Source organism: Lemur catta, chromosome 7, assembly GCF_020740605.2.
Source record: "Lemur catta isolate mLemCat1 chromosome 7, mLemCat1.pri, whole genome shotgun sequence".
In the NCBI taxonomy this organism is placed as follows: domain Eukaryota; kingdom Metazoa; phylum Chordata; class Mammalia; order Primates; family Lemuridae; genus Lemur; species Lemur catta.
Window position 1 is genome coordinate 45,826,246 of NC_059134.1, and position 14,060 is coordinate 45,840,305.

General features: G+C 37.4%; 1 protein-coding gene across 1 annotated transcript in view; it reads left to right on the plus strand.

The window, feature by feature from the left end:
* The window catches only part of CTSC (cathepsin C), a 37,282-nt gene extending 24,744 nt beyond the window's left edge, over positions 1-12,538 (plus strand). The window contains exons 5-7 of the mRNA XM_045557165.1: positions 3,883-3,998; positions 9,941-10,072; positions 11,382-12,538. Coding sequence (XP_045413121.1) covers positions 3,883-3,998; positions 9,941-10,072; positions 11,382-11,884 — 751 coding nt within the window. The 3' untranslated portion in view covers positions 11,885-12,538. The remainder of the gene's footprint in view (positions 1-3,882; positions 3,999-9,940; positions 10,073-11,381) is intronic.
* Positions 12,539-14,060: the final 1,522 nt, after the last annotated feature.

Sequence of the window (14,060 nt, forward strand, 5' to 3'; positions counted from 1 at the left end):
AGAGGTGGCATTTTTCATCTTTACCTTACATCCCCCATGGTATATTTCTTACTTTGGGAAATTATGACATAGTACTTTGAATTTGTCTAGTCAGGAATTTGGGTAGGTTTTTTTCATTTCCTCAAAACTACAGCTGTACCTAGCAAAGAGTATGTAGTTCCTTAACATTTGTTAAATCGCCAAGGATATTCCTGTGATGCCATAGCTTGCTTTAAGATCATATTACTGTAGGGTATTAGAAAGCAAGCAATAGTGGGCTAATGGAAGTTGATAAATGGTGTAAGTAGGTTATTTTCCCTTAATACACTGAAATTTTCTCCAATTCTCAGAAAATACAATGGTTAATTTCCTAATATCTATAGAGTCCATGGTTTGAATTTTTATTATTTGCATAGACCACTAATTGATGAATTACTCAATTAACTCTAATACATTACTTTTTCATCTGCAGACTGATGTTGTAATGGTGTGGCATTTTTTGACTGTGAGAATGTATGGAGATTTTTTTCCTATCCAACTGATAGCATCCTCCCATAATTTGCTTTCTTTCTCAAAAGAATCTTCTGTAGTATTTATCAACATGTATTCTAGAGAATTTCTAGTCCATGAGATGGTCTAGTTTATCAAAATTGGGAAAGGAAGCCTATTGTATCTCCTTGGATTCACTAAAGTGGAGTTCTGAAGTGTCTGTATGAGACAGGAAGTTGAGACTTATTCAACAACAAAATCAAGCATTAAGAGGAGGAGTGTTAGTAGTTGATCCTAGAGAGATTGGCTTCTGCCTCAAAGGGGTGAGCCTCAGACACAGCTGCTTTGCCTCGTGTCATGTCTCAGTGCCATGTTCCTAAAGAACTCTTTTGTGCTAAGGCTCTCGTCTACCTATAGCCAAACACTTTTGTTTTAGAGAACAGCTAGATTTATGAAGGGATGCTTTTAAAGCTCTATCTATATTTAAGATAAGGAGATGGAATTGAGTGAAGTAAGAAACATTGGAGATTATTGTCTGGCTGCCTGATTTTCAATAGCATTTTTGTATATAAGTTAGTTATTCTGTAAGAATCCAGTGACTTAATAGAAACTCTCAAAGATTCTTAACCTGAGGTAGGTATAGGGAGTCTGTGAAACTGCTGAAATTATAGACAAAATTTATTGTTTATGGGTATCTCTCTAAGTCCAAAACTTTCCCCAGATTCCTAAAGAATCTGGGCACAAAAGATTAAGAGCCAGTAATGTATAGTGTACTTAAAATATCTGTAAATCTCACCTCTCCATCACCCAAACTTCTCCTTCCCTCTCTTCATTTCCACACCATTAAGCCTCAGTTCTGACATTGCTCTTGTTTTGTTTGTGTGTGCATTGGTGGGTAAGTACTCTGCCTTACTGGAAGGTAGGAAGAAGGAAGTTAACATTTAAATGCCTGTTTTGTGTCAGATAATTGCTTAAACATGTCAGCATCTTATTGAGTCCTCTTAAGGACATGGAGGACGATGATGGTAGTTATCATCATAATAGCTGCCATTAATTAAGGGTGTATAAAAGACAGGCACTGTTCTAAGCATCTGTTAACCATTATTACATTGAATTTTCATAACAACCCTTTGAGGTAGGTATGGTTATACTCATTTTAATAGAAGTAAACTGTAGTTTTACAGTTTTACAGTTTACTTCTGCAGCGGACACCAGCTGGGTATCCTCCTTAAGTTCTCTGCCAAATGTCACATAGACAGTAAGTGGTGAAGCCATTTGTAACAGGTTGATATGACTCTGAGATATATGCCTTGAAATTATATAATGCTGCCAAACTTAAGTTTCTCTTTTATCCTTTTTATTACTTAGTATATTCTTAGGTATATACAGGACAACTAGTTATATATTGATTGAATTTTCTAGTCTCCATGATACTAGGAGACACACATACACAAACACAAAATTTTGCACCCTAGTTTTTATCCATTAATCTAAGAAAAAATGTTCAATGTTTGTTTTTTTCTGCCACCCGATATATAAAATTATAAATGGTACATAGCTTTTTATGTGCCTTGGTTATTCTTTGGGCATTATCCATGTTGTGTGTTTTACAACATTGCTGTAACATCTTTGTATTTGTTATAGTAATTTTTATATATTTCATGCTTAACATTATCTTCCATATGGTTGTATGTATATATGTGTTTTCATCTATGGTTCCTGGCTCATAACTCCCACAACCCTTGTTATATTCTTTTGTTATAATGTTGGGGCAATTTAGGCCTTAGAAGCAGGTCTCAGAAAACAGAATCTCTCTCTGTGACCCTCTCTGGCCTTCCTTTAACCTGGAGGAAGGAATGCTACACGGAGAGGCCAAGAAGAATCTGAACAGGCAGGCCTTGCTGGGTTTCCCCACTCAGTCTGTTAGTATTAGATCATACCCTTTTTGTACAATCACATTTCTATATGGTTATCAATCATCCCTATCCAATGAAATCTCCATAATAGGTCCAGGAGGACAGAATTTGGAAAGCTTCTAGATAGCAGAACACATGGAGGTTCCTGGAGGGTGGCGCACCCAGGGAGAGCATGAAAGCTCTGCAATCCTTCGCCTGTACCTCACCCTATGCATCTTTTTATCTGTATCCTTTATAATATTCTTTATAGTAAACTGGTAAATATAAGGGTTCCTTCCCCTGAACTCTGTGAGCCACTGTAGCAAATTAATTGAACCCAAGGAGAGTTGCATGAGATCCCCAATTTGTAGCCAGCTGGTGATAAGCACAGGTGACACAACCTGCAGCTTTTGATTGACATTGGAAGTGGGGGGCAGTTTTGTGGGACTGAGCTCTAGGCACATGGGATCTGACACTATCTCCAGGTAGATAGTGTCAAAATTGGAGGATGCCCCACTAGTGTCTGCTGCAGAATTGATTGCTTGCTTGGTGTGTGGGGAAAAACCTCTGCACATTTGGTCACAGATGTGTCCTGTGTTGATTGTTGTTGGTGTTATTGAGTGAAAGAATTAAAAAACACAGTTTGAATTTTCTTCCAAAACAGTCTCTCAATGTGAAACCACAGAAAATTTCCATTCAAAATTTGTTGCACTCTAGTTTGTATTCATAAATCACAGAAGAAATATTCAATGTTTGTTTTTTTCTGCCACCCTATATATAAAATTATGAATGGTGCATAGCTTTTTACGTGCCTTGGTTATTCTTTGGGCATTATCCATGTTATGTGTTTTACAACGTTCCTGTAACATCTTTGTGTTTGTTATGGTGATTTTTATATATTTCATGCTTAACATTATCTTCCCTATGGTCAAAGACCTACCTTATGCTTGTCTCTATATCATATAGATCTTCAACCGATATCCCTGGCTTGGGAAATATTTTAGTGAACAATTAATTGACATTTCTGTATAAAATATACTCTCTCTTCTATACAGTTGTCAAGGTTATGATTGCTACTCTTGAGTGAATTGTTCACTTTTTTTCTTTTTGTTTCATCTCGTTTCCATTTTGTCATAGTACTGACCCGTGTCATCTCTAAGAGAAGTGTATGAGAGACAGAACCACCTGTGAGCAGGTGCAAAGGGCAGGATGTAGTAGAGAAAGAATCTTTGCCAGTGACTGAATTGGAACCTAGTAAAAACCATCCTGGTAACCACTGAAAAATTAGAACAGTGTGGTACGACAACGTCAAGGTGAATAAGAAATTCAAACAGTTTATAGTAACAGAAAAAATAAATGTTACCATAGTGTTACAGTAGTACCCTAACAAAAGAGTTGAAGGCCTGTGGAAAGAGAGGAAGTGAGAGAGAGAGGAACTAGCCTGGTGATTGAAATCACCGCTAGGAAATCATCCTCAAAAGAAAGGCTATATGTTGATGTCAAATGTATTCCTTTCTAGGTCCAAACCTGCACCACTGACTGCTGAAATACAGAAAAAGATTTTGCATTTGCCGACATCTTGGGATTGGAGAAATGTTCGTGGTGTTAATTTTGTTAGCCCTGTTCGAAACCAAGGTAAAAAAAGAAAAAGTCTGATTTTTCATTAATTTATTCTGAACTATTTATTGTACATTTGCTGTCGGTCAGGCTCTGGGGATGGATTTGGGGGATAGATAGAATGATCATGATCCACTTTAGCAAAGAAATGAAAATATGTGGCCTAAGAATCCTCACTTTTTCCTTTGTATCCATGACAGACTTTGGTAATAGATAATTTTTCTGAGCTCAGCATTTCTTTAGTATTCTCAATTTATGTTTTAGGTAGGTAGTGACAATCAGAGTGATATGTAACACAAACTCATTTGCCCTCCTAGTAGGAGAGAATCTGTGGATACGAAGAATCATATACAATTAAAATTGGTCTTCCTTCTGCAAATTGTTTGCTGCAATCCTTCTTTGCTACCCATCCTTCCATTTCTGCCATCATTTAGTCTTTAATTTACTATAGGAGCCCAAAAAGTAGATCTTTAATTTTTTTTTTTCCTGTTAGATTTTCTTGAGCTGTGTTAGGACCTTTCAATTCACTTTACATTAGAAAACACTATGGGATGATAAGTATTAACCCAGCTTCCTGAATGGTGGCCTTGAGGGCAGAGCCCAGGTTTGTCAAAAGTATCATTGTCGTTGCATTTCACTAGCTATTTTCAGAAATTTGTTTCAGTATGAATTGATTTAATAACACTTCCTCTAAGTGCACTTGATAGAAGATTACCTTGTTATCCTAAGTTTTGGCCAACAGTGACTTGGAGAATCATTTATGTAGTGCTCAGGTTTATTACTTCTAAGCTCATTTTGAAGGTAATAGTACACGTCACTGATTGGTTACTATAAAATAGGTGCGGTATTTGCTATCTGGAAACATTCTGATTAGTGTCTCCTGGGAAGATTATAAATTTATAATACCTAAAGATAAATTTTCTTCTCCTTTCCTAAAAATGTGGTGATAATCAGCCTTTCTTACTTTTCAACATTGTCACTTGCCCTTCAAGCTCCTTCTTCATTGAATTCTTGCAATCTTCTGATCGTAGAAAGCCCCATGCAGATCTCATGGCAGGTGGCCAGGAAGATTTCTGTCCTTTGCCTGACACCAGGGAGTCTCATCTCTTTGCCTTTCTACCCATTGTTCTGGGACTCTTCAGGTCTCGAGAAAGTGTAGATCTTGAAATCCTTCTTTACCTTCTTGATTTCTTGGGAAGGTCTTTCTTAGACAGGCGGGATTGGAAATGAGAATAATTTGAAGGTAATTGAGAAATGAATGGAAAATGAAATTAAAGGGCTGATGTTAGGAGAAGATTAAAAATTACCCTATCAAACAGATCTTCTATTCCTATTTGAGAGGATTAGTAAACGATGCATATGACTTGATTATTGAGGGCCTGGCACATGGTAGTTAACTTTCCATAATATAAGCTACTAATATTGTTGCTTCTGTTGTTTATAGAACATCTAATATGCATTAGGAATTTTTTTAATGGCAGAGGCCATAAAGACTAATATGACGTAGTCCTTGTCCTGGACACTTACAGTTTAGCAAGACATGCAATAGAAACATTAAAGTACAATATAACTACTTTAATAAGGTGTTTTTAAAATTCAGTGGGAGCATAGGAGAGGGTAAAAGAAAAGTTTAGTTATATACCCTTTCCAAAAGATATGATTGATGAGTGATAGAAGGTAATAATTCAAGGGAAGGAAGGAAATTAGACTTTCTAAAGCTAAATTCTTTGACTTTAGTTTTCTTGTAGCTTGGTAAAAGCTATTATTGTCTCCAGTGTTCCCTATTCTCTCACTGTTATAAATATGATTTGTACAGACAATGGCATTTTCAAAACAGAGCTTTGGTGGAAATTAATTGCTTTTGAATTGATCACTCATCTGTAGTATCTTGTCAAATACTTGAGAAAATAATGTACTTAGAGGTTCTTCTTTTGACTTCCTTTTGGTTTTCTGTACTGTAGGTTGGGAAAAAAAACAATTATTTTCTCTTCCTGCTAATTGGGCTATTTGGACATTTCCACTAACTTTACCATTACCAGTGTTTTGTATAACCCAAGACTCAGAATTAGCTGTAGTGAAGGGGATTCACAGCTGTTCTTTATTTAGGGAGCAAACTGAGATTAAAAGAAAAAGAAATATTGAGAGGGCAAATGAGGTTTTACCTTTAAACTTGCAAATAACTTTAAGAACAAGCCTTACAGCAAGATTTACTTTGAGGTGTGAGATGGAAGAGAAGCTAGGAAATTGGGAGGATGGACTTTCTGTGTTCTTTCCCCAGCTGTGCTGTCTTTGTTTATTATTGTATCTGCAAGAGAGGAGAGTGTCTCTCATGGGTCACATTAATTAGGAAATGCAGATTGTTTTCCTAATGTTTAAAATCTAGTCCACTTAAGTCTTGGTTCTAAATACTGTTTATACTATTAGAGCAGGAAGGCAGAGACCTTAAAATGTCTGCTTCACCTGATTGATTTTACGGATATGATAAAATGAAATACCAAAAAGGTCAAGTGACTTTCCCAGGGTCACATAGCTAATGAGTGGCAAAGCGAGAAAGAAGGGAGAAAAAAAGAGAATCCTGCCTCCTTACTCCTAGTTCAGTGTGTTTTCCAGTGTTAGAAGATATAACTGAACATGGTTATACCATACGCAAATCACACTATCTATTTGAGATTGTGGAAATTTGATTTACTGCAGAGCTCCGGCTGGGCCAGATCCACTTCTTATTCATTATTGCACTGTAGTCTTCTTAAGGGATAATCGTTCTTTCAGAATCTAGACTGACCTTGCTTTTTGAAACGAGGCACCAATGCCTTGGTAGCTGACACATTCTTTTGGGAAAGTCAGGGGCTTGGGGAAGGTTATCTTCTTTCCTCATTCCTGTAATTGCTTTTTAAACAGAGCACATTCTGAGCCCTTGAATGTACTTGTGGTCCATCCCTCCCACAATACCTTATGAACAGATAGTGATGGTTTAATGGCTAATACTATTAAAGAGAGATTACTTTTATGTCTATAATGGGCCAAGAAAACTAGATGACAAAAAAGGACCCTTTCCAGTCTCTCTTGGGATGTATTGTTTCTGATGAGACTTGGTGTCTCCTGAAAGGAATGTGGGCTTTGTCTACGTATTCACTCATCTAGTTCTTTGACATCCCATCATTGGAAAGATGGGTCCTAAGGACAGTATTGTTTGGACGTTTTGAAAACAAATGGTTAATTTTGTTCTATCTAGTGACTACGTGACAAGGAAAGAATATCTGAAAATTTCTTAAAATAGATGCAGACTGTAAACAGAAAAGAACAGTAACCCTGCATTAGGAGATGAGAAGATGCCAGCCTCTGCCATCTATTAGCTGTGTGACCTTGGACGGGACATCGCTTCTTTCTGAGCCTCAGTTACTCGTTATCAAGGGAGTAGTTTGTGCACTAGATGAATTCCAAGGCCCCCTTCCAAGTGCTTCTCTTATAATCTTCATAATTTAGATGATTCCTCAGCAGCAAAAGGAGTGTATGGTATGGATCAGTCTGAGATCTTTAGGGGTAGAACTTTAGGGAACATCAGAAATAGTAGTTAAGAGTAAACAGGGTTCTAACATTCTCTAGGTCCAGGGCCTTGGGGTATTGCTGAACTATTTGGAGAACTTTTAATAGAAAAACTTTAGACAAATTAAATTTAACAAAGTTTATTTGAGCAAAGAACAGTTTATGAATCAGGCAGTGCCCCAAACTTTCAGAATAGGTTCAGAGTGATTCTGGTGTGTGGTCAGAGAGGATATATGAACAGAAAAAGGAAAGTGGGTGTATAGAAAATGGAATTAAGGTACAGAAACAGCTGGATTGGTTACAGCTCAGCATTTGCCATATTTGAACACAGTTTGAACAGTTGGCTGCCTTTGATTGGCTGAAACTTGGTGATCGGTAAAAGAGTAGGTTATAGTTGTTTATATAACCACTTGGGTTACAATTCACTATGTACGGAGAAGCCTTTAGGCCAAACTTAAAATATATAAGGAGGCAGCTTTAAGCTAAACTTATGTTAACAGGAGGTTCACATTAGGATCTAGGATTCTACATTCCTTATAGCTTAGAAACAAGTAAAGGTTGACTCTTTCCATTGAATACACTTTATTTCATGGATGTAAATATGTATCTACTTGTTCATGCCTTGACTCATTCTGCAAATATACATCATTGTGTTAGACACCAAGACAAAACACATGTCCTGTGAATGCTCAAACAAATTCATTTTCGTTTTAGGAAAACAGTGTAAGTCCTTCAAACAGAGTTTGGAATATTGAAGGCTGAGCATAGTGGCCTAACTTTTCTTTGCCTCAGGGAGGAACAGACATCAGGGGTTACCTGGAGAAGGGAAAATCAGCAGCCCTTGTACTATTTTGAAAGCATAATTTTCTTTTGAATACTTTTGTCTCTAAAGAAGGCAGTTACTAAATTGCTAAATTCAGATTTATTAAAGAGACTTTTTTATGTATAATGAGTTTTTTGAATTCTATAATTGACTGTTCATAAATCTTATTTTACATTCATAAGGGAATGCTCACCATTCAAATAACCTGGTAAAACTAATATATTAGTACAGCAAATAGAATAACATACCAATTATGTAGAACTGGGGTTAATACCACTGTCTTGGATTTCGTACAAGCATATCTCCATGGAGAATTTGTGTTAGTGGCAAAAGTAAAAGAGACTAATAATAGAGATATTAAAATTTTCCTCATTTATTTCTAGAATTGTAACTAGTGCAAATCCCAGTGCTGTTGTATACATGCCATATTTTCTTATATGTATTTCTTTTACCCATGCATTTTGAAGAAACAGAACAATAATATTGTTCATATAAATTACCTCATAATACAACATTTTTCCTTTTCTTAAAATAGCAATTATATTCCCAGCAGATGCATCTTAAGTAAATTTACTTTGTCCTCACCAGAGAATCCAGGTGTTAAATGAAATGGATCTCTGTTCCCTTCTCCCCACCCCCATTCAGCTACTTTTCATCTTCCTCTGACCCATGTCTTAACTTCCTCATTGTCCACCTTAAATACCATATTCATCATTATAATCATTCTTTTGCCTTTCCTGGGCTTTGTTGTATTTTTTTGTCTTCTCTACTTGGGTTAAGTCGAATGCTTTACAACACACCCACACCTCAGTCATCTTTAGGGTTAGTTTCACCCAAAATGCTTTGGAAAATACTGCTTGTCTTAGTCTTTTTGGGGTTACTATAACAAAATATTACATACTGGGTGGCTTATATAGAAATTAGTTTCTCATAGTTCTGTAGGGTGGGAAGTCCAAGGTCAAGATGTCAACAGATTTGGTGTCTGATGAGGACCACCTCCTGATTCACACACAGCTGCCTTTTCTCTGTAACCTCAAATGGAGGGAGGGATGAGAGATCTCTCTTGAGGACTCTTTTATTAGGGCACTAATCCCAAAGTCATCTCCTAAACTTCCCACCTCCTAGTACCATCACCTTGGGTGTTGGGATTTCAACATAAATTTTGAGGGGGCATAAACATTCATTTCATTGCATCAGACACATTTAAAAGCTCAGCTCACATGTGTCCCTCCACAGTGTTTTCTCAAGCTGATGTCTCAGAATGCTGTAGACATAAAACCTTTCTTCATTATCAAGAGTATTATCAAATGCTTCTTAGAAATTAGGAGAGATTTTTTTTTTAGCTTCTAAAACATTCTCAAAAAAGGTCCCATGTAGTAATGTTTGCCTTTTGATGAAAAATAATGAAATCTTAATGTTTGTAAGCTCAGCAATGTTTGTTGATTGAATATTCAATATTGTGCTCATCCTTAATAAACAGCAACAATATTCAGTGTAAATATATTAATTTTTCCAATCCACTCAGGTTTTTGTATGATTCTTTGTGAGGCTTCAAATGTTTCTTGGGTTGTATATCTTTCTTTTCCATCTTCAGAATCTTGTGGCAGCTGCTACTCATTTGCCTCTATGGGTATGCTAGAAGCAAGAATCCGTATCCTAACCAACAATTCTCAGACCCCAATCTTGAGTCCTCAAGAGGTCGTATCTTGCAGCCAGTATGCTCAAGGTAAGTGTATTTCAGGCACTAACTTATGAGCTATTTACCCGTGTGTAGTTGGCTATTGTTTGCAAAGGCAAAAGGATGGTGTAGTAGAGAGAGCACAAAGTCTGTAGCTATAAAACCTGGGCAGAAGTACAGCCCTGTCACTTATTAATGAATGGTTTCTCATGGCTTTCAATGCACCATCCAGCAAATTGTCAATAGTTATTATCTACTGAGTAAGCACTGCTTCTTACGTACATTACCTACCTCTGTTTAAAACTCTGAGAACGAAGTATAGTTCCTATTCATAGGGAACAGGAACAAAGAAGTTTTATAATACTTGGACAGTCACATAGCTTTTAAGCATTGGGGTTTCAGTTCCAACCACAGTCTCACTCCAAAACCCAATTCCTGTTAAAGTCCATACTAACAATTGGTTTCTCTTTAGGAGAATTTTAAAATTCCATACTTAGGCTTTCAGAACAGGCCATATGTAATATATGTAGAAAGCCCAGCTACAGTTGATTCAGGGAAAAACATTATCATTTTAAAGTTTTCTGCTGCCAAGACCAGATTTGGCCACTGGAAAGTTTCCTAGCATACCAGTGAAACTGCTGGTGAATGATTATTTGCCAGTGAGCCTTTCATTTCCTTCTGAAATACTTAACTAAACACCAACATCATTACTGCTAGACCCTGGGGGCTCTAATAATATATAAAGATAACCCTTACCCTCATGAAGCTTAAAGTTTAGTGAGGGAAATAGAGGTTAAATAATTGTGATGGTGAGAAGAAAAATGAAGAAAAATGACAGGGTTATGGGTGTGTTTAATAGGACTAGTGCTATAGGAGAGAGGTGTGGGGGAGGTGTTTCAGCAGGAGGCTGTCAGGGAAGACTTGCTTGTAGAAAAGCTGAGGATGGGGTCTGGCCATTTAGCAATAGCAACAATAGCTACCTTTTATTGTTTTTACATGACTTATTACCATCTGTATTTTACAGATAAGTAAGCAGAGGTACAGAGAAGTTAAATTCTTCACACAGCTTTAGATTTGAACTGATGTAGGATTCAGAGCCATCCCACTTAACCACCATGCCATAGCTACCTTCCATATTAGGTACCAAATAAATACATGTTAAATAGATGGGGGTGGGGGAGTGAAAGGATAGTTAACTAGACAGATGACTGACGTGACATGTAAGCTAAGGACAACTTCCAGGAGTGACATATAAAGAGTAACAGAGCAGAGAAGAAAAATGGGAAATGGGACAATTTCTCCTGTGCCCTTTTCTGATAAGGATTAGTTACTAACCGTGTGTGTTGTTCCTCCTCAGGCTGTGAAGGTGGCTTCCCATACCTCATCGCAGGAAAGTACGCCCAAGATTTTGGGCTGGTGGAAGAGGACTGCTTCCCTTACACAGGCACTGATTCTCCGTGCAAAATGAAGGAAGACTGCTTGCGTTACTATTCCTCCGAGTACCACTATGTAGGAGGTTTCTACGGGGGCTGCAATGAAGCTCTGATGAAGCTTGAGCTGGTCCACCACGGGCCCATGGCAGTTGCTTTTGAAGTCTATGATGACTTTCTCCACTACCGCAGTGGGATCTACCACCGCACTGGCCTGAGAGACCCTTTCAACCCCTTTGAGCTGACTAATCACGCTGTCCTGCTCGTAGGCTATGGCACTGACTCAGCTTCTGGGATGCCGTACTGGATTGTTAAAAATAGCTGGGGCAGGAGCTGGGGTGAGGACGGCTACTTCAGGATCCGCAGAGGAACCGATGAGTGTGCCATCGAGAGCATAGCAGTGGCAGCCACACCAATTCCTAAATTGTAGGGTTTGCCACCCAGCATTCCATGCTGATCACCCTCAGTCATAAAAGGGGCTGGAGACTTACAGCAGTAATTTCAGAAGCTGACACTGAGATTGCTGTGAAGATTTTTGTCTTTAAAATTCAAACCACCCTTAATTTTAATATACTTTCCTATGAGCCACTGGCCTACATTTTCTAAGTATTCAATTAAATGAGAATTTTATGAGAGATGGTGAGCTGTGAAGTAATGGATTTTGCTTAATCACTTGTAATTCAAACAGATGTTATATTTTTAAAAATATATGTGAAAACACAGACTTAGTTTTAAATTTTATCAATCACAAAAAGATATGGCAATGATTATTAAAATGTTTTAAGCTTTTTAAATAAATGGTGTATATTATAGAGTTATGTGTACTTAAGGGAATGTTTATCATTGATTCTTTCAGTTGGATTCACTTAGGTTACCCATGTAAGTACTTCTTTAAGAAGGAAAGGTAATTGAGGATATTTCAATTAAAAACAAAACTATGAACCTTTATGATGGGAGTTATACTCAGATAATGCCCAGTGAACCCTGAAATCATTCCTGGATATTTGAGCCAGAGGTCACAGGGAAAAGAAATTGGAATTTTTGATACAATCTAGATATTGATTAAACTATTTCTTATGATGTGTATCTTGCATTTGGGAGTATTGGTTAGTCTTCATTAGGTGAGTAGTAATAGCTTAATGAGTGGAATATTAGTAGATTAGATTTGGATAGATCTTTAGGATCTGCCAGAGATATTTCACAGTGGTATGAAACCTCTATGCTGAGTAAACAGATGGCATCCATTAGAAGTGATGTGACAGGAATTAGGCAATCAGAGCTGTAAGACATAAACAAAAACCACAAACCTTTTGGAGCTGGAAGGAACCATAGAGATTATGCAATATAACCCTCTGCACAGATTGAGACTGAAGTTTAGAAATAGGGCATGTGACTTGTCCAAGGTCACACAGCTGGTAAGTAGTGGAATCATAATGAGAACCTAGATCTTCTAAATCCAGTTCTCCTTGAGCACCTTAGAGCACTGAATCTCAGCCCTTTCCATCAGAGTATCCCTAATCACCAGGAATACGAGCTGCATACTTAGAAATTTCACCTTGACATTTTGAGTCTGAGAGTTTTGTCTTAAACCCATGTATTTTCTGCATTGTCTACAATGATGTTTTTATTTTCCTTAAACTGAAGTGGTGCTTCAGAAGTATGCACCATGTTTAAGGTGTGGCTTCTTGGGTATCCTGGCAGGCTGCCACATACCTTTGACTGTTTCACCACACTGTGACACAGAAGCAGATACTCTGAATGGGAGGCATAGCCAGGCCCCTAAATCACTGGAAAGTCTCTAACAAGATACATTTCTGTTACCTGTTACTGATTGAATGTAAGTTTAGTCCTACTTTATGTTCAGCCTTGCTGCTAGGTGAAAATGTAAACAGACTTTTGAAATCAAGCATGAATTTTTTTTTTGCTCTTAAGATTTTTAAACTTACTAGCTGTCAGTTTAACAGACAAGATTTTATTGGCCATGTAAGCATGAGTTTATCCTCTGGTTTTCTAGTTGGATGACAGTCAGCCGACAACATGAGAGCAACTCGTGAAGACATAGAGCATTGGTGTTTCTGCATGATTGTATAAGAGTCCTGACTGAGCTCTTCAGTAAATTCATTACTGGCATTATTCATTTAATATTTTAGGAAATATTAAAAGGCTAAATACAGATGTGAACCTACCTGGCTATGGGAAGCTAGATCTTACAAGCATGATTAGCTGAGGACAAGCAATTTTTTAAGGAGGTCCTGAGTTTTTAGAGATTGCAAAAGGGATTGCCCAAAACCAGAGCTCAAGTTACACTACATTCAACCTTGATTTATGTACTGTAGCAATCTGCTTTTCCTGTTTCTGTAAGGTCACTTATTTCATCCATATTGCAGAATTCATTAAAGACATGTGATTAGACTGTTAAGCTGTACAAAACAGCAGCAAGTTGTAGTATCTAAGACTTGTTTATATCAGTGCTAATGGAACATATAATCAGAGTCTATTGACAAATTGAGGTCTACAAAAAGTGGAATGGAGCTGTGGCTAACCTCCCCAAAGATTCCCAGAAAATCTACAGGGATAATATGCATGGATGACACCACAGGCCACAA